Consider the following 19730-nt stretch of genomic DNA (forward strand, 5'->3'; position numbering starts at 1 on the left):
GTAGTGCATGATTTTGGGGCTCTTTGGCGTCTTAGGAACTTTATGACAGCAGCAGGCACACCAGTAGCACATTCACAACACATAAAAGGACTTCTGACAGCAATTCAGTTACCAAAGTCAGTAGCTGTCATCAAATGCAAAGCCCACACATGCGAAGAAGACCCAGTGTCAATGGGCAATAACAGAGCAGATGAAGCTGCCAAATGGGCAGCAGGGTTACACATAAATATACCAACTAACAAAGTGATGGTCTTCCAGACAATAGACACACAGAAATTAATTGAAATGCAAAATTTATGTTCCCTACAGGAAAAGGTGGTCTGGAGATCAAAGGGATATGGTCAGGAGTACTCCGGACTCTGGAGAGATGGAGAAGGTAGGCCTGTTGCTCCCAAGGCATACTACCCAAGCCTGGCTGAGGAAGCACATGGTCTGACTCACCTGGGAGAAGAAGGTATGTGCAAGTTGGTCAGAGCATATTGGTGGGCACCAGGCTTTTCTTCTCAAGCTGGAAAGAGAGCAATGTCCTGTCTGATTTGCTTGAGGAAAAATGACGGGAAGACAATACCCACCGAGCCATCCCATATCCTTCTGACACACAGGCCTTTTCAGGTAATACAAATTGACTTCATCCAATTACCACCTTGCAGGAATCTCAAGTATGTGTTAGTTTGTACAGATGTATTTTCTAATTGGGTAGAGGTATATCCAGCTGCCACTAATACTGCTGTTTTTACTGCTAAGAAGATTGTTCAGGAGTTTGTATGCAGATACAGTATCCCTAGAATCATAGAAAGTGATAGGGGTACTCATTTTGCTGGTGATGTTTTCCAGAACATGTGTAAGCTTATGGTTATCAATAGTAGACTTCACACCCCCTACCAACCGCAAGCCGGTGCCAAGGTGGAAGAGGGTAAATGGTACTATTAAGAACAAACTGAGTAAGATCATGGCTGAAACTGGATTAGGATGGCCAGAAGCCTTACCGCTCGTCCTCCATAGCATCAGAACCACTCCTAGACCTCCTCTTAATCTGTCCCCCTTTGAGATACTGTTTGGGAGGCAACCTCATCTGATTATAAATCCACAGGATTATTTGAAGAGTAATAATGAGGTTACTGTGTGATATCTTATAAAACTGAGTAGACAGCTGAAACAACAGCAACAGAAACTGAAAATGTTGTTACCTGATATGCCAGAAACAGACTGTCATGATGTTGAACCTGGAGAATATGTTATGATCCAAAATTTCTTATGCTCAGGTTGTTTGACAGACCGGGTGTTGATGACAAGTACCACATCTTTGAAAGTAGCAGAAAGAGATACCTGGGTCCATTCCACTCACTGAAGAAAGGTGAACCACCCGAAGGAGGTACAAGGCAAAGTCGAGACAGACAACATGGACCTGTCGATTGTGAGCCTGTTCCGGGAGAACTAAAGAATGCAGTGAAAACACCTAAGCCAGAGACGCGTGCAGATTACTATTCCAGCAATGGAGTGGTGATCTGTTTCTGTTTCTTTATCTCGTTCCAGGGTTCTTCTCATGTTTATTTGTTTCAGGATGTCTTATTTCTGTGACGGAGGACAGATGACGGAGAGGGAGGCCGATAGTGATGTTGATGGAGTGAAGTCGGAGGACAGAGCAATAAAACGATCAGGGCAACATATGGTCAAACTCAGTTTAGGAATTGTTAAGAGATCTGTTAGCCATGGAACTCGGAGACAGTGTGAGGGGCTATTATCTGAGGAATATTGTATTTGTGAGTACTGTGGATCCCTAGTTGATGAGAAATGCATCCAACGATGCCAGTCCAAAATGAATCTGTATTTGGGCAGACATCCTTTAGAGGATTACCATTCCTTTAGAGGATTACCATTCCTTAGTGGGTAAGGTCTTAATCCAGGCTGAATGTTGGATGTGTACTCACGTGCCTCAGGGATAATGTAGGATTAGTACCATTCCCATTAAATTTCTCTGAGGTCCTTGAATTACGGGGAGGGAGGTCCATAGATGGGAAGTATAACATTACTAGGTCCCCTAGTTTAAAGCTGCGCCAATACTCCATAGATCGGTCTTTGCTGTGTCTGAACATTTCATACATAGAGAGACTGGAGAATTGGGAAGCAGATTTATTGGATCAGACAATGGCTCGCCACACCAGTAGTGACGAACCCCAGAGATGAGGATGTAGGAACAAACCAAATGTGGTATCTATTGGAAAAGTTCCTATGGGGTATTGTCGAAATGTTATTCAGGCTGAAACATGCCTTGAGCAGATGAGGACAATAGGCATAGGTAGTTTTGTTAAAACTTTATGTGATATTGTGCAGGATCGTAATATACCTTATGTCCTCCCAGATAATGTATACTATGTTTGTGGAAGAAGGGCTTGGTTATCCCTGAGTACCGAGAGTTTATGTTTTATAGGAAAATTGGTCCCAGAGGTTATGACCCTTACACATGATGAAATGATTGGTATCCATAAAACCGCACCACCTCCATACATACACACGCAGTATGAGCATCGTAACAAAAGAAATAAGATTCCTGGTGAAGAACATATAGCCACACAGTTGATTAGTGAAACAACTGGCTTCCAAATTTTGGTAGCATTAGATCCCACCAGGATCACTCGGGGAACTTTAAATTTTAGATCTATCCAAGACCTGGCTAAATTGATAGACAACCTCACCGAGATGTATGATGACACTTTCAGGTATACGGGTAAGGAGCTACAGGCTTATAAAAAGGAATTGGTACAACATAGGCTAGTGTTAAACTACCTAACAGCTATTACTGGTGGATATTGTGTGACTTTGGCCACCCAATTTGGTGTCAAGTGTTGCACGTACATCACCAATAATACTAATGACCCCAAAGAGGTGATTGACCGGAAAATGAATGAAATCCTACAACTGAAGTGGGAATTTCAGAAGGACCATAATATTTCCTTATATGAGACAGAGGTAAAGGTAGAGAAATGGTTCTCATGGTTAAACCCTGTAAAATGGTTCGCCGGTCTGGGAGAGTGGGTACAGGAGATGGTTGCTAGTATAAGTAAGCTCCTTATTCTTATACTGATTGTCATTTTAGTAGGGATGTGCAGGCTCGGTTCTACTCGGTTCCGTTCGGTTCTTTTTACCGGATCTTATTGGGTTTCAGCTGTCACGAGTTTTGGATAGCCAATAAGATTTGGTAAAAAGAACCGAACGGAACCGAGTAGAACCGAGCCTGCACATCCCTACATTTTAGTAATTGGTTTATGTGTCAGATGTGTTCTTACTGTGTTGAAGTGTGGAAAATGTACCACCAAGGTAAACAGTGAAAATGAAATCATGATGGTGGTGAGTAGTGGTGGTATAGGTACTAAGGTTGAAAAAGAACTGCACTATGATCCTGAAATTGAATGTACCATTAGATAATAACATGTGAATAGGCTAAGTCATGTATAATAATAATTATTGTAAATGTTCCATTAAACATCATAGATAATATAGTCTCAAATCCCCCAAACTTCCTTTATAGGTTAGATGATATCCCACATCCTACCAATGGTCCCCTATAGATCTGCTAAGTGCGTATAAGGGTTGTTTACCCTATCCTGAAATGCATTATTGATGGTTCAATGACCAAATTGTGTCATACCGTATAGAACATTGAATAATAATTTATTATGCATGACTAAAAAGGTTAAGAATAGAATGTGATAGTTTTATGTTTGCTATCAAAGTGTGGACTGTCAAAGTCAAATAATTGGATATGATCACTTGCAATTATTATCTGACGATATAGTCATCTATAGTCTGATGGCGTCACTAGGATGCTACTTTGCGTCGGTGCAATCCAATGCGCACAACTGCGAATTCACAACACACATACACTGACGCACATATCGCATACATATATTCACATACATACACATAGACGCTCATATGCGTATTCACATACACACATACAGACGCACATTTGCTACTTCAATACACAGATGCACATATGCGAACGCATACCTATACAATGGTTCTCACACATTATAGTTAATAACCAAAGTTATTTAAGGTATTGCTAGCTAAAAATTATGATGTAATATGTACTTAAAAGAGATCTAAGGTTCAGAATACAGTGGACATGTCATGTATGGTATACTACATCCTCGCTCTTACCAGAAGAGCAGTTGCAGCTACACTTCTTAAACACGTCGGGAGTGATCTTGCCACAGTGTCCAATTGTGCACTGTAGTATGCTACAGGTCTGCTAGCATCACCATGTTTCTGTGTGAGGACACCTGCTGCGCAGCCATCAGCTTTTGTACAATAAAATTCAAAGGGTTTTTCATAATCTGGTATTCCCAAGGCAGGTGCTCTTGTCAGACTATCCTTAAGCTTAAGGAAAGCCTGCTCTGTCTCCTCAGTGTGTGTGACATGGTTGGGTTTTGAGGAGGAAACTAATTCCTGCAATGGAAATGCCAAAATAGAAAAACCTTGGATCCACGTCCTGCAGTATCCACACATGCCCAAGTACGTATGGATTTGCTGCTGGTTTTGCGGCAGTGTCATTTTGTATGGCTTGAATTCTGTCCGTTGTCAAGTGTCTTAGCCCCTGGGTTAGACAGTGTCCCAAGAATTTAACCTTAGTCTGACATGGCTGTAATTTGTCCTTTGCAACCTTGTGCCCTGTTTGTGAGAGATGAAGCAATAACAGTTTAGTATCATTTAGACATGACATAACTGAATCAGAGCACAACAACAAATCATCTTAAACTGCTGTATTGCAAGGATTTTTCAGAAGTACATTCTAACTCCACACAGAAAATTTTCATATGAAGCACATACAAACTATACACAGAGAACTTTCATATTTGGGTTTGCTGTGATTAATTATGAATTCTCCAGTACTTTAAAACATGCACTGTACATGTGCCAATGTGTACCTTAATGCATAAGTTTCACTGTAGATATGCTGCAGGGTTTATTAAACAGAATAAATGGAGTAATATACCGTGAATGTATGTGTGAGAAGTGTACATGCGTGTGTGTATGAGGGGGAATATATGATATTCTGTATGTCTATTTTAAGGGAATGTTAATTATTCACCTGCACTTCCGGCCCGACTAATGGTCTAGAGATAAATAGTAGAGAGCAATCTATCAGAAAAAAATAATTATTTGTGTATATATGTGAATGTGTGGGTTGGTGTGGTCTCATGGTAATGCAGCCATGATGGTATAAAGAGATCTATTGTACCAAGTGTGAGTGAGTTTATTGCATATATGATATAGGCAGCACAGAAAGTGTTAATAACCAGATGCCACAATTTCTTTAACAATAGAGCCTGCTGTTCAGTGTGACTTCAGTCCTGTGAAAATACTCTTTTTGGTAAAAAAAAGCTATTACATAACCTAGAATCCTAATTTTGGTCAATACTTGATCAAAGTGAACCTCCTGTTAAACAACAAATGGATCTATTGTCTAGACTTCAAAGTAGATCAAAGAAAAACCTGTTCTTATTAACATATATAGTAACTATTCTGACTTCAGTTCTCAATCTCAATATTTACTGTAAACAAGGACACCTGATCTTACCAAAATGCACAATGACTAAGACTGCGTACACTTAACACATACAGTACATTCAAATTATGTATGTAAAACATCCACTATGGTCAGAACCACCTTTTAATGCTAACATTCCAAAATTATGAATGATTACCTAACTATCTAAAATGTTAACAATTGCCCCTTTATGGCCATGATACACTTAATCTCACTAATTTCAGCCGCTGCCTTTTCCATCTCTGTGGAACATCTAGCATATGAACAGCATGAGCAATGGCTGAAATTACAGTGGGTTCATCATCTTCTACAACAACATTTTCCTTAAGGTGACTTACAACAGGATATAAGTAACTTTTTTTTTGGTATTGGCTGTATCACCTGGGGCCGCATAGGGTGGTGGAGGTGCGCATGCGCTCTCTTCTTTATGCACGGTGACACTACCTTGCAGCGTAGGTACGCTACCTGGCAGCGTGCTACTTTGCGGCATGAGTATGCTGTTTTGCAGCATGCTACTGTGCCACGTGTGTACGCTACTTTGCGGCATGAACATGCTACTTTGCGGCGCATGCACACTGCCTAGCGGTGTGAGTACGCTACTTTGCGGCGTGCATACACCACCTTGCCAAGTGTTCCCCTCGTGCTGCCACAACTTTAAACAATCAGTATACTTTACTCCTTTCTTCAAAAATTTTACTAAACATATGTTATCTCTAACATTACTTAGTACCTCCGAATCGAAACTGCCAACTTTGGGAAAGGGTTTCATACATCCTTTGGTCATCTTGACCCATATGTCGCAGTACGCTGTTGCGTATGTGCCATACTTCACATTCATTATATACCTTGCCAAACCGGTCAGCCCATCCATAAGCAGCACCTCATCGACCATCCCTAGCGACTGCTTAGCACCCATCTGGGACAACGCTTTGGCTACTTTCGCTAGAGATTTCGACCAGTGGACGAATTAAACAAGCTGCATCCACTCACTTCCACCCATTGTGCACAACCGACCGCTAAGCGTGTTTTGTCAGTTTTACACAATGAGGTAACAGAATTTAGCCTATGCTATGCTTATGCTTTCCAAACAAATTAACAAGCTTCATCTGCTGCTTCCTACTTTGAGTTACTCTCCACTGGTAGAACAATAACACTTACCCTTGCAAGTGATTTCCTCCACCACAACCAATTCACAATCACGGTTCACACAACCATGCGGTCTGATCACATTACCCAGAGACATTAACTTATCAATGGACTTTGCGATTACAATTGGAAGTCGACCGAGAAACACCCTCTGGTTTCTCGCCCAGTTATACCTGCTATGTATACTGCTATGGCTGTCCTACCAGCCTCTTGGACACCTTAGCCGGCCCTGTCTATTTCCAACAGTTCAAAAAGCAAAAACCTTTTCCGTTTTTCTTTATCCTTTTCACATCACAAGCACACGTTCACATTCATATACCTTTGTTTTCTGGCCAGAAAAATGCTTTCCCTCATGACAATACATATTCAGAGGCTTTAACAAGTGATCACGCTATAAGACTATCTATCACAACAGTTGTTCAAACATGTGGCAGCAATACAGGGAAGATGCATACACTATGTGCGAATCACCTATTGCAGCGCAAAAAATTACAATAAAATAAACAGACTTTTCTCTCTTGTCCCTAGGTCCTAATCAGCGCTCCTTAAACTACACAAATATGGACATTCGATTTCACAACATAGAGTACTAAACAGGTTTTAAACACATTGCGTTCTTACCAGTATATGACGCGCCCACCCTTTGTTGAGGAACTGAAATCCGGTCGCTTTGCGCAATTTGTGGTAGCGTGACATCAGCTGCAAACCCCCATCTATTGATTCCTATCAGTCGTAATTTTGCAGTGCAAGTCGCTTAAGAAAGAATTGCTTTCCAGTCTAATCGTGTGGTTCAAAGCACAAAAGATATTTATGTAAACAGGTGGTTGCATGATGTAAGTATAACAATTTAGAGTAAAAAGCAAGTAAATAAACAACAAGTACAGCCAATACATATGCATGCGCACTGGTCCCAGTATACAGTGTTGAATTTGTAAATAAACCTTTTAATACATTCCTGCCTATAAACCTCTAAGATTCACCTGCCTAGAACCTCTAAGACAAAACCTGCCTGTACCTTCTAAAACCACAATTTTGATTATACCATTAATTAAATACTGAGACAGTTGAATAGCGGTCCAAAGCGCTAAAGATTATTATTCAGGTAAAAGTACAGATGTTACAATGCTATGATCTAATAATGAGCGCAAATAAATTGTACAAACATTAGGTCATAAGGTACAGTTAATATACATGAAACGGTTATTAAAGATCAAAATACAATGAGCAATATGAGAGAGAGAGAGAGCGAGAGAGAGAGAGAGAGAGAGAGAGACATCAAATACAATGAGAGAGATATCAATGTCTGCTGAGAGCACATGTTCAAGATGGCTGGTGATGGTGTGTGTGTGTGTGTTTGTGTGTGAGGGGGGGGTTGGGAATGCTTCCTGCCCTATTGTCCAAACTGCATGGTCTACAAACAAACTCCATTATGAAGCTACCTCATTGAAATCTCCCATAATGCCAAAGTTAATTAAATATGCACGCTGGATATCATATGCCAACACATCAGGCAAACACTACACCATTTAATATTCCAACATGTACAACACAAGCTGATTCCAATATACAACAATACCATCCTACAACAGACCTCATCCAGTAGTCACTAGACCGTGGGGAAGGGCCGAAGCACATATTTTTCCTTTTTTTGCAAGCCTCATGATCCCTAGGCAAACTCCACCCTGAAAACTCACACCAAGCTGCAACTCCGCAAATCATACATCCATCAATGACCACAACCACAACAAAGACAATATACCTATCTGACCCACACAACACCACAACTGGGCAGAATCACAATTTCCCTTGTTCACCCCACATGGAGGCAAGCCATCTCCAACAAACCGCAGACAACATACCCATCTGACCCACACAACACCACACGGCAACCACCCACGACCATTCAAAGCTGCCATCAATTCAACCTCCACGATACAACACTGACACCACCCTATGATCACATTCATGAGTATACAACACACACCAAGCCCATCTCTCCCAAGCAGAGATACCGTTCAAGCACATGGGAAAGCCCCAACACAGAGCACATCAGAGGATCTCAATCAACCAGCATCAATCATCCACAAATACAACAAAAACTCCACAATCAATCCCTTTCCTGCATGCTGACAACAGACCACTGTACCCTACAGTGCAGATGAAAAGCACAGACCAGACAACACATCATCCACTGCATGCCAACACAGACCCATGAATATCCCCAGAAAGCCACAAACCATGCCAAGCCAACAACAGAATAACACCAAAAATAGCCACAGACACCCAAATAGGCTAAATATTGCACAATTTATACTTAGCTATAACCCAGGGGAACTGAGATCCATTTTCCGTTGTCTTGTGAGAGAGGAAACCTCTCTCTCCTCCAAAGATCTGCCAGTGTGTGTGTGTCTGCCTTTGTGTCCTCAGAATGTGCATGCTATGTTCCCGCCCCCTTTTACCTGTGAGGTCATCAGAACCTAAAACTACTGTTAATTAGGTTCTAGTCCCAGTTAGCTATCTCTATTGATTAGACTGGAATAACCAGTCCTTTGGACACAAATGTAAGCAAGCCTACACAATGTCATTTGTCTTTTGATAAAGGTTAGAAATCTGTTACAGGGCATTTATTGGACAATTTCAAATGGATACAAAAGGTCTCCAACCTCCCTTTGCATCCCCCACATGCAAATCTAAGCTGTTTACGGCTTACAACATTTTAAATAGATATTCTCTCTAAAATTCATATTTCATAGCCGCATGTTCTGATCTTCATATTGATGTCACCGGAACGCTGTGGAAACAGAGTAGATCAATACGGTACCAAAAACAGTCCAAATGTCATTTACTAAGCCATAGTTACAGAAAACATTAATTTCTTTATATACTGACATTGTATATAATTATCCTTTTTGCATTACGGGACCATTGCTTTTAAATGTATGTATGCGGGGAGAAACAGCACTGAATTGCGTTGTGCGTCTGAGGGTCGGTGGGGCACTCAGCGAGCAGCACTAAGCTGGAAGGGCATCTATGTGTGTGTGGCCATGCCAGTATGATTTTGGGAAGGATCACTAAAAAACTGACTGTATTCTGTTTAACATTGTGTGTATGAGTTGTAGGGAATTTTGCTACTTTTCAAATATAAGTCTGTGTGTGATATTATACACATAAGTCCACGCATGATGGGCCACATGTACACACACACACACACACACACATATATATATATATATATATATATATATATATATATACACATAAATATATATATATATATATATATATATATATATATTGTGATAGGATCACTGGTAAAGTGGTCTGTGACCGGGACATTTATCCCAGATTCCTGTCTTATGTGTTTTAAATCCCCAGGTGAAAGTCTGCAGTGTAGCAGGCTTGAGTCTCGGCTTTTTGAAAAGCCGGTTTGGGAGCTGGGGGTTGTGGGTGAGAGGAGAGGGAGGGCTCCACCCACGGCCACTCCAGGTTTTGGTTCTCGCAGCCTGGTAACAGGCTTGTTAAGGTTTTCCACCTGAGAGTGGCCAATATAAGCCTAGTGTGTTTAGGGCTGATTGTCTCACCTGGGAGAGCAGACAGGGAGTTTGCTCAGAGACACTTGAAAACCTAACTGTGAGTGTTCTGCTGTGCCTTGGTTGCTGGTGAGGGCATTAGGCCCTGCCAGGTTCTGGTAGTGAGGGAACTACCTGTGAAGTTAGTGCCCCGACAGGGCTAGGATTTATGTTTATGTTTATGTTTTCTTTATGTTATTTCTGACATTGTACAATAAAGACTGGCGCCGACCAGCTTGTACTTGCATCCAGACTGGTGTGCTGCTTCCCTGCTGCTGTGGGTGTGTGTAAGAAAGGAGTCCTTCTACCCAGGAGAGGGACCCCCTGACCTGACTGTGTCACAATATATATACATATATATACACACACACAAGCACACATGTATTTTTCTGATGTTTTTAAACTGCAATTGTAAAAATGTGTTTATACAGTGAATTTAATCCTCATACAGGAAGGAGGCTTCCAGCTGTGCTGTCGGAGCCTCCCTGTTTATTCTGCCTGTTTTGGGTTGAAGATGGGCTTTGTATAGGGTTCCAAATGCTAATAAGCTAGTGTTTTTGCCTGTGTTTGAGGAAGGCTGACTATGTACCTTTTTGTGATACCCCGAAAAGTTAGGGGACTCCACTATAGGGAAACCAAGCAGTGTGCCAGCATGTGTAGTATCGCCTAGTCTATAGTGTAAGGAAAATAGGTTAGAGATACTAGTGACCGAAATATGCCTGCCTGAACTACCCCTAAATCGGGGAAGAACTTGGTACTGTCCAGTTGGAATACCCTGAGAACTATGGGGGGGGGGCACGAGGATAGGAAGCTACCAAGGGGCATTGAGCAGGGAGGAAGATGCCCCGTTTGTACTGTGAGGAGTGCAGGGGCAGCACGTGTACTTGGGGAGGCCCATTGAGAGGAGCACGAGGGGGGCTGATCGGCTTTAAAAAGGGCCCGCACGCGTGAGCGGTGGCGCGGTTGGAGAGAGGCAACGGTGGTTAGAGGAGACAAGAAAAAGACGCTGCTGTTACCTGAGGTGGCTGGGGTCTGTTCGGGGACTCGCCGGGAGCACGACATTACAGTCGGGAGACATCGCGGTGAGCAGAGCTGGCTGGCGGCAGGAAGCGGATGCTCCGTCTGAAGGAAGCTTCGTAGCTCATAGTGGAGGTGGAGATGAGTTCAATCCGTCTGGCTGTAAAGAGTGACAGGCTCTGCAGAGTCGGGAGAGAAAGCGAGGGAAGAGGTCCGGGTGGTAAGCGATTGCTCCGCATCTCCACTGCACCTATTCACCAATAGTCATTGACAGTAATGGGTCCCCACAGCATCGATTAAAGGCCTGTCTCGTCGCAGTCTATCTGGACAATCGGATACATAGTTGCCTTACTCACATAAGCCTTAATACAAAAGAGAGTGACAGCAGCCCGCCCGTTGCGCATCATCCCTGTTTGCCACATTACACAGCCTATTTAAATAAAGGAAGGTTTCCTTACTAAGAAAAGACTTGGCTTAGAGACCTTGTAGTACAGGAGAAATACAGTACCAAAGCCTAGCTGTCAGCTGTGTCAGGACTAGATCTGATCTAGAATAATTACAACCCATAATCCTAGGAAAAGGAACTAAAGTAATAGACTGTGATTCGTCATAGGGAAAGTCTTAAGGATTGCTGCAGTTTTAACCTAAAGCATATAGACAAGTTGTTGCATCTGACCAGAACAGAAAGTGATACAGTTGCCATATAAAATAAACTACGTTACTGGAAACTAACAGAATAGCTGAGGTTGGCAGCCGGGACTTAGTGAGAGAAAGTTGCTGGGAGACAAAAGCCTATCTCATACTGTAAACTCGGTGGAGGCATATAAGCAAGGACAGCTATAGTCAGTAGTGACTAGCATTCACCCGGGCAACGTTGTGCACACTATAGGGACGTGGTATTACCGGTACTTGGGGACTACTAGTTTTCTGGCCAGAAAAGTTTAGGAATTGTTAGTATATTGATAGAGTGTTGATAGACTGTAATTCATTGTCATTGATAATTAGTATAGTATTTAAGATAAGCTATGTTTATACCGTATTGCATGTCATAATCTTTGCATCAACAGGAGCCGCGTTATACTGCCCGTTGGCAAGACGGCTGTGTTCCTGACATAATAATACTTGTTTCATTGTGCGATTCTTGTGAATTGTAACTGCAGTTGAAATTGTATTGGAACTTGTAATTCTTATCTTGTAAATGTATAGCGAAGTGTTGTGACTTCTTTTACTGCAATAAATGACATCATACCTTGCCCTAAATCTATTGCATACTTACCTCTTTACCTCTCTGTAAACAAGAAGAGAACCAAGAAATCCCAGTCTTGCGTATTAGCTGAATAGGGGTGTAACATTTTGTTTACAAAATAGTGCTGTGAGATTTTATTTCTAAGATGGAGTCTTGACGCCCTTTACAAGATAGCATTGCGCAGATTCCAATTGCAAACAGATTCTGTCTTCGCCAATTATCCGGTTTTGACAACAGTCATCAATCCAGAAGTCTGCGGTCGCAAGAAGATGTCTGTGCACTGAGGTCAGGACACCAGCCTATATACCTTACAGGTTTCAGAGTTAACAAAGGGACAAATTGACAGGTTTTCATTGGTTCTTGCTTCTGGTCAATCCGGTCATTGGTCAGTTCATACGGTGTCATCAGGGGTATGGATTAGTTCTCTAACAGTTACATTGTGTATCTTTCCCGCCAAACAACTGGTTAAAACTGGCTACAACACTGCATACAAGAAATAACATTCTATTCAATAACTCCCTATCATCCATAACTAGTGGACGCATGATGCGACATCTTTGCCGATAGAAACGGATGTCTGCAAATAAACAGGGATTTAGTATGATACCAAACATGACATGTCCACGGTATTCTGAACCTTAGATCTCTTTTAAGTACATCTCACATCATAATTATTAGATAACAAAACCTTTACTAACTCTGGTTATTAACTATAATGTGTGGTAACCATTTATATGTATGCGTTCGCATATGTGCGTCTGTGTATTGAAGTAGCAAATGTGCATCTGTATGTGTGTATGTGAATACGCAAATGAACGTCTATGTGTATGTATGTGAATATATGTATGCGATATGTGTCAGTGTATGTGTGTTGTGAATTCACAGTTGTGCGCATTGGATTGCACCGACGCAAAGTAGCGTCCTAGTGATGCCATCAGACTATAGACAACTATATCATCAGATAATAATTCTAAAGCGATCATATCCAATTATTTGACTTTGACACCCCCATGTGTCAAATGTGTTGCTATTAACCCTTGAACAACTACAGCTACTTATTCAAAATGACAAAGCGGGTGCAGGCACCAGATTTTACCACCCTATTTATGCCCAAATCCTTGGTGTATAGAGATTTGAAACACCGCACAGAGGGCCTGATTCAGAGGCGCCCGCAAAAAGCGAGCGCTCGCTCTGAATCAGGACGGGAGCTGTTTTTTTTAGTTGCGGCCTCCCACAGCTATTGCGAGCGGCCAGGATGATGGTCGTGATGGTCAAGACCATCGCGACCATTGGGCTTGCGACGAGACCCTTGTGGTAGGGTCTCATGGCCGCAAGCTCCAGAGAGCTTCTGGCTCTAATAGAGCCGGAAGCTCTCTCACTGACATCACGGGTGATGTCATTGGGGCCGCCCACAAACCACAGGTGTTCGCATGGGAACACCTCCGTTTGTGAAGCCACCCCCCCGCCACGCCTACAAAACGGGGCGAGCTGTCGATCGACATCGACAGCCGCCCCTTTTGTAGTGAGCCACAGAGCGAGTGCTTTTTGTGCTCGCTCGGGGGCTCGCGCACTCGCAGTGCACACGCCGCGCGTGCGCACTGGGCCACCATCAACCCGCTTGCGAGCGTGTCTGAATCAGGCCAAGATTCTGCTCGACAACCACCTTGTAAATATGAAATAAATATTGTGTCTTGATAATTTGTTGAGGCGCTGTGCTACCTATGCTACCTATGCTACCTACTACCATTGATCATAGGTACAACAAAAGGAAGGAGTAGTATATAGGTGCACCAGACAGGTGGTTTATAATGAATTACTAAAAATGTACCTTTATTAAGTATGTATTAAAAGTGTATATGGTCCCTCTAAAGATTCATGAACGGCGAAGTATTAAAATAAAGATTAAAGAAAGAAAATAGAATTAAAATAATATGCTAAGGTTTATGTCACTTAATTGGGCAGACTTATATTAGTATTCACCGCTCCCAGAATCAACTATTATGTCTATAGGAAATGATTAATTGTGCGTTTGTGTTATCTGGAGTATAAAGTCTCTTACTTATATGTGTAGCTCATATGAATAAATATTACCCAGATTCTTAGTTGTCTTGTTTATTTATATCCTTAGATCAGCAGATACAATAATGACCATATGCTGTAGGTGGATATTATATATAGTATAATAAAGCTTCTTTTATGTATGAAGCTGGTTATTTTTCTCAGATACTGCACCAATGATTCATCCTTTGCATAGATTGTCAATACAACAGAAGTGGATATATGAGATAAGTATTCAGTTATTCCTCATACTGTGATTGCCAGCACAGTGCAGCTAGATGAAGAAGAACAACCTTGGTGGTATCTAGAATTGTTGCAATTTGGATTCACTCTGCAGTGTCATCAATAATACAAGAAGAGTGAATATATGAGATTAGTATTCAGTTGCTCATCATACTGTAATTGCCAGCACAGTGCAGCTAAATAAATGATAGCAAACTTGTTGGTGTATAATACCCCTTTTACACCGGAGCTAAAACGCGGGTTATTGCAGGGTTAACCCGGGCAGCTCCCTGGTGTAAAAGGGGTGAGGGTTGGATCGCCGGGTCAAGTGACCCGGCAATCCAACCCAGGTAAATAGCAGGGTTTAACACGGGAGTAATCCGTGAAACCCTGCTGTGTGTACGGCGCACTCCGGGTCTTGATGACCTGCAGTGCGCCGCAAGCCGGCCGATTGGTCCGGCTTCAGTGGCGCTTGGAGATGACGTAATCTCCAAGCGTCCACTTTCACACCGGAAAAGCCGGGTCTATGCAGACCCAACTGCGGTGTGAGCGGCGCCAGCTCAGGAATATCCCGAGTCGGCGCCGGCTAAATTCTGGGTCTGATCCGTATAGGAACTTTGGGCCTGATTCAGAGCCGCTCGTAAGCGGCCGTTCGCTCGTTCGGAGCGATGTTTTCACTTCTGCGCATGCGTACGGATTTTAGTACGCATGCGCGAACCAGTCAGTGCGGCCAGAAATCGTTTGTTCGCTATATAGCGAGTGCCTGCTATTTTGAGTGACAGGAGGAGGCGTATGTGGGTGGTAACAGGGGAAGGTGCTTGAAAACGGGGAGTGGAATTAAGAACGCAGGCGTGCTTAAAGGTCAAAACGGGCATTTTATGGGTGTGCATAATTAAAACAGCAGCGTCATTGACCACGTCACCTGGTTGTTTTATAGTCAAAACTGCTCGCAATATAGTGATAGGAAAAACCAGCCACAAGAATAGTGAGCAGTTCATACGCTGTTCGATGTACTCGATTAATCTGTTAAATAGCGGACATGACGTATGATGCGAGCGGCCAGGGGGGCGTTTTTATCAAAATAGCGGACGCTGATTTTGTTCGCTCGTTCAGACATGGAGGCGTCAACAGACCGCAAAGAGCGAATGCTTCATTTGAATAGCCACCCCCTTTTCCTGAACGAACGACCGCAAATTGCGAGCGGCTCTGAATCAGGCCCTTTGTTCCAACTCCGGGTCAGACCCGGAATTTTGGTGGAAAAGTGGTATAATTGTATCCAATTGTCGCAGTTTAGATTCACCCTGCAGTGTCAGCAATAATGTGTCAGTATATCTTTGCTATTTATATTACTGCACTTTTAATGTGCTGGCCAAGGATATAGGCTGATGCATATTATCTCATATGTGATATTCCCCAACACAGATTATAAACTGGTACACATTATATCATATGTGACATATTCCTCATTGTTCACATGATAGTCAATTCAGTGCTATTAATTTGCTTTGACATCTGATCTTTATTCATCAATGATTTATCGCTTCCTAGCGCTGATATATCAATCTGTGTCTGCTGTTTATATTACTGCACTCATAATGTGCCAACAAGGGATGTGAGCTGATATGGATTATATCATATATAACATTCCCATACAGGGAATATAAATTGATATAAATTATGCCATATATGACATTAATTTCACATATTAATTAGTGCAGTGTTATTATACTGCCTTGGTATCTGAGGATTTATTCATAGATGATTCACCACTTAATGACACTGATAATAAACTCAATTTAATTCTTTTTCATGTGTTCATAACAATTGATAGTGTATATAGGGCCTGATTCAGACCCGGTCGCAAGTGCTGAGCGCTCGCAACCGGGTCGATGGTGGCCCACTGGGCATACACACGACGGAGCCGGCTCCGTCGTGCGCTTGCGCGAGACCAGGATAGCGACGGACGCTCCGTCGCTCCAGGACTCGCAACAAAGGGGGTGAGCTGTCGATGGTGAGTGACAGCTTGCCCCCTTTGGTAGGCGGGCCGGGGGCGTGGCCGGCCAGACGGAGGCGTTTTCATGAGAACGCCTCCCGTTTGGGGGCTGCCCCACCGACATCACTAGTGATGTCAGTGGAGAGATTCCGGCTTTGTTAGAGCCGAAATCTCTCTGGGGCTTGCGGCCACGAGACCCTACCACAAGGGTCTCGTCGCAAGCCCGATGGTCTTGACTATCGCGACCATCATCATGGCCGCTCGCAATAGCTGTGGGTGGTCACCCACAGCTATGCGAGCGGCCAGGAGGCCATTCTAAAAAAACAAAAGCCCGGCCCTGATTCAGAGCGAGCGCTCTGTCAGAGTGTCCGGCTCTGAATCAGGCCCATAGTGTTACCACTTAATATCTCACATTTATTAAAGGATTTTTTGAGTCAATTGATTATGGTCACATTTGTTAACATCAGACAGCATGCATGCTTCCAAAGCACATTACATCAGTGCTCATGGATGCCACACTCTTTGCAGATGCTATAATTATACAGAGCAGAAGTTGATTTGTCTTTTAAATACAGGAGGTTGTTGCCCAGCATGTGTACATTATCTAAGCCGTAGTCTGCATAATTTCTTTAACATGCAGTGAGCGGGGCCCCTAGCATAGACCCGATGTGCATTTCGCCTGCGGCTTCATCAAGGACCATAGAGGGACCATATACGCTTTTAATACATACTTAATAAAAGTGCTGCCTCCAGCACTCTCCCCATCACAGCTCACATCCATATACAACCCATCATGGTGGATCAGTTGTGGATAAGGATTTTCTATGCTCTATTTCTCCTGTGCACCTACACTAAAAATCATTTGTGAAGTAATATTGGCAACAAACAAAGTTAGTATACATACAACCTCCAATCGCGAAGCGTCATTTGGTATAGTCAGAGAGCTGAGAATGCTGGCAAAGCCTGCTAAAGCTCTCCGATAATAAACATTAAGATCATGACAACACAAAACGCTCGCTCCGAGGCCCTACCCATATGCCGTGAGGCCCCACAATGAGCGTACAGCAAAAATTATGGTTGTTAATTAATTCAAAATGAACAGTAATTAATTTCGATTTGGAATTTTTTTAGTTGCCACGGCCGTGTTTTAATACGGTCGTATGTAAAATTTCACGAACTTTGCTTGTAAACTGTGGATTTGTATAGAAAGACAGAAGGACAGAAGGACAAATTTTCGCTTTTATATATTAGATTGCAAAGTAATCACTTACCTGCTGCATTTACTGTTGATAACAGAAGACAGATAGCAAATAAAATCAGCAGAGTCTTAGTGCAATTCAGCAATCGCCGCAGATTTGTTTTTAACATGACTTGCAGAGTTTAATCTGTACCGTTCCTGTTTTATCAGTCTGCAGTCCTGCCCCTTAATGGTGTTCAGTGTCTGACAAGCAGCTGGTAGGAGGGCCAGTGCTACTAGCTTTCAATTTCTGTTATTCTAGTCTCTAACTTTCAGTTTTGTCTTGTGTCTCACTAGGACATAGATAGAAAACATTGGAAGTACCGATGTTTTTAACATTGAATACAAAACAGATTTTTCTGTTTTTTAAGCAAACTCTGGCCCTGATTCAGAGCCGGCCACTCTGACAGAGCGATTGCTCTGAATCAGGGCCGGCCTTCTTGTTTTTTAGAGTGGCCTCCTGGCCGCTCGCATAGCTGTGGGTGACCACCCACAGCTATAGCGAGCGGCCAGGAAGATGGTCGCGATGGTCAAGACCATCGCGACCATCGGGCTTGCGATGAGACCCTTGTGGTAGGGTCTCGTTGCCGCAAGCCTCAGAGTGCTTTCGGCTCTAACAGAGCTGAAAGCACTCCCACTGACATCACTTGTGATGGGAACGGCTCCGTCTGGGCAGCCACGCCCCAGGCCCGCCCACCAAAGGGGCGTGCTGTCACTCAACATCGATAGCACGCCCCCTTTGGTAAGAGACCCGGAGCGACGGATTGCCCATCGCTATCCGAGTCTCGCGCATGCGCACAACGGAGCCGGCTCCATCGTGCGCATGCACACTGGGCCACCATCGACCCGCTTGCGAGTGCATAGCACTCGCAAGCGGGTCTGAATCAGGCCCTCTGTACTTAAACATATAATAGACCACAAGTTCTCAAACTCGTTCCTCTGGACCGCAAACAGTGCATGTTTTCCAGGTCTCCTCACAGAATCACAAGTTAAATAATTATCTCCATCTATGGATATTTAAAAAGTGTCAGTGAGTAATGAACACACCTGTGCACCTGATAGGTGACCTGAAAAACGTGAACTGTGTGAACTGAGGACAGAGGGCCTAAGTCAGACCCGCTCGCAAGCGATATGCGCTCGCGAGCAGGTCAATGTTTGGCCACTGCGCATGCCGGAGCCGGCTCCGACGTGCGCATGTGCGAGACCCGGCTAGCGACGGGCGCTCCGTCGCTCCGGGACTCGCACCAAAAGGGGGCGGCAGTCGATGTTGATTGACACCTCACCCCGTTTTGGAGGTGGGCAGGGGGGGGTGGCTGGCCAAACGGAGGCGTTCCCGACTGAATGCCTGCCGTTTGGGGGCGGCCCCACTGACATAACGAGTGATGTCAGTGGAGAGATTCCGGCTCTATTAAGAGCCAAAAGCTCACTGGGGCTTGCGGGAACGAGACCCTACCACAAGGGTCTCTTCGCAAGCCCTGATGGTGGCAATGGTCGAGACCATTACGACCATCACCTGGCCGCTCGCAATAGCTGTGGGTTGTCACCCACAGCTATGTGAGCGGCCAGGAGGCCACACCAAAAAAAAAAAAAAACGCTCTGATTCAGGCCCAGAGTTTGAGAACTTCTGTAATAGACTAATAACCTTTTAAAATAATCTTATACTATGTCCTTCTTCATGGAGGCAAACAGTA

At 43.4% G+C, this 19730-nt stretch overlaps 1 protein-coding gene across 1 annotated transcript in view; it reads right to left on the bottom strand.

Moving 5' to 3' along the window:
• LOC148506580 (major histocompatibility complex class I-related protein 1-like) overlaps positions 1–18170 on the bottom strand; it is a 29581-nt gene extending 11411 nt beyond the window's left edge. The window contains exon 1 of the mRNA XM_088446532.1: positions 18074–18170. Coding sequence (XP_088302658.1) covers positions 18074–18170 — 97 coding nt within the window. The remainder of the gene's footprint in view (positions 1–18073) is intronic.
• Positions 18171–19730: the final 1560 nt, after the last annotated feature.

Source organism: Taudactylus pleione, unplaced genomic scaffold, assembly GCF_031769625.1.
Source record: "Taudactylus pleione unplaced genomic scaffold, aTauple2 ptg000400l, whole genome shotgun sequence".
Taxonomy (NCBI): domain Eukaryota; kingdom Metazoa; phylum Chordata; class Amphibia; order Anura; family Myobatrachidae; genus Taudactylus; species Taudactylus pleione.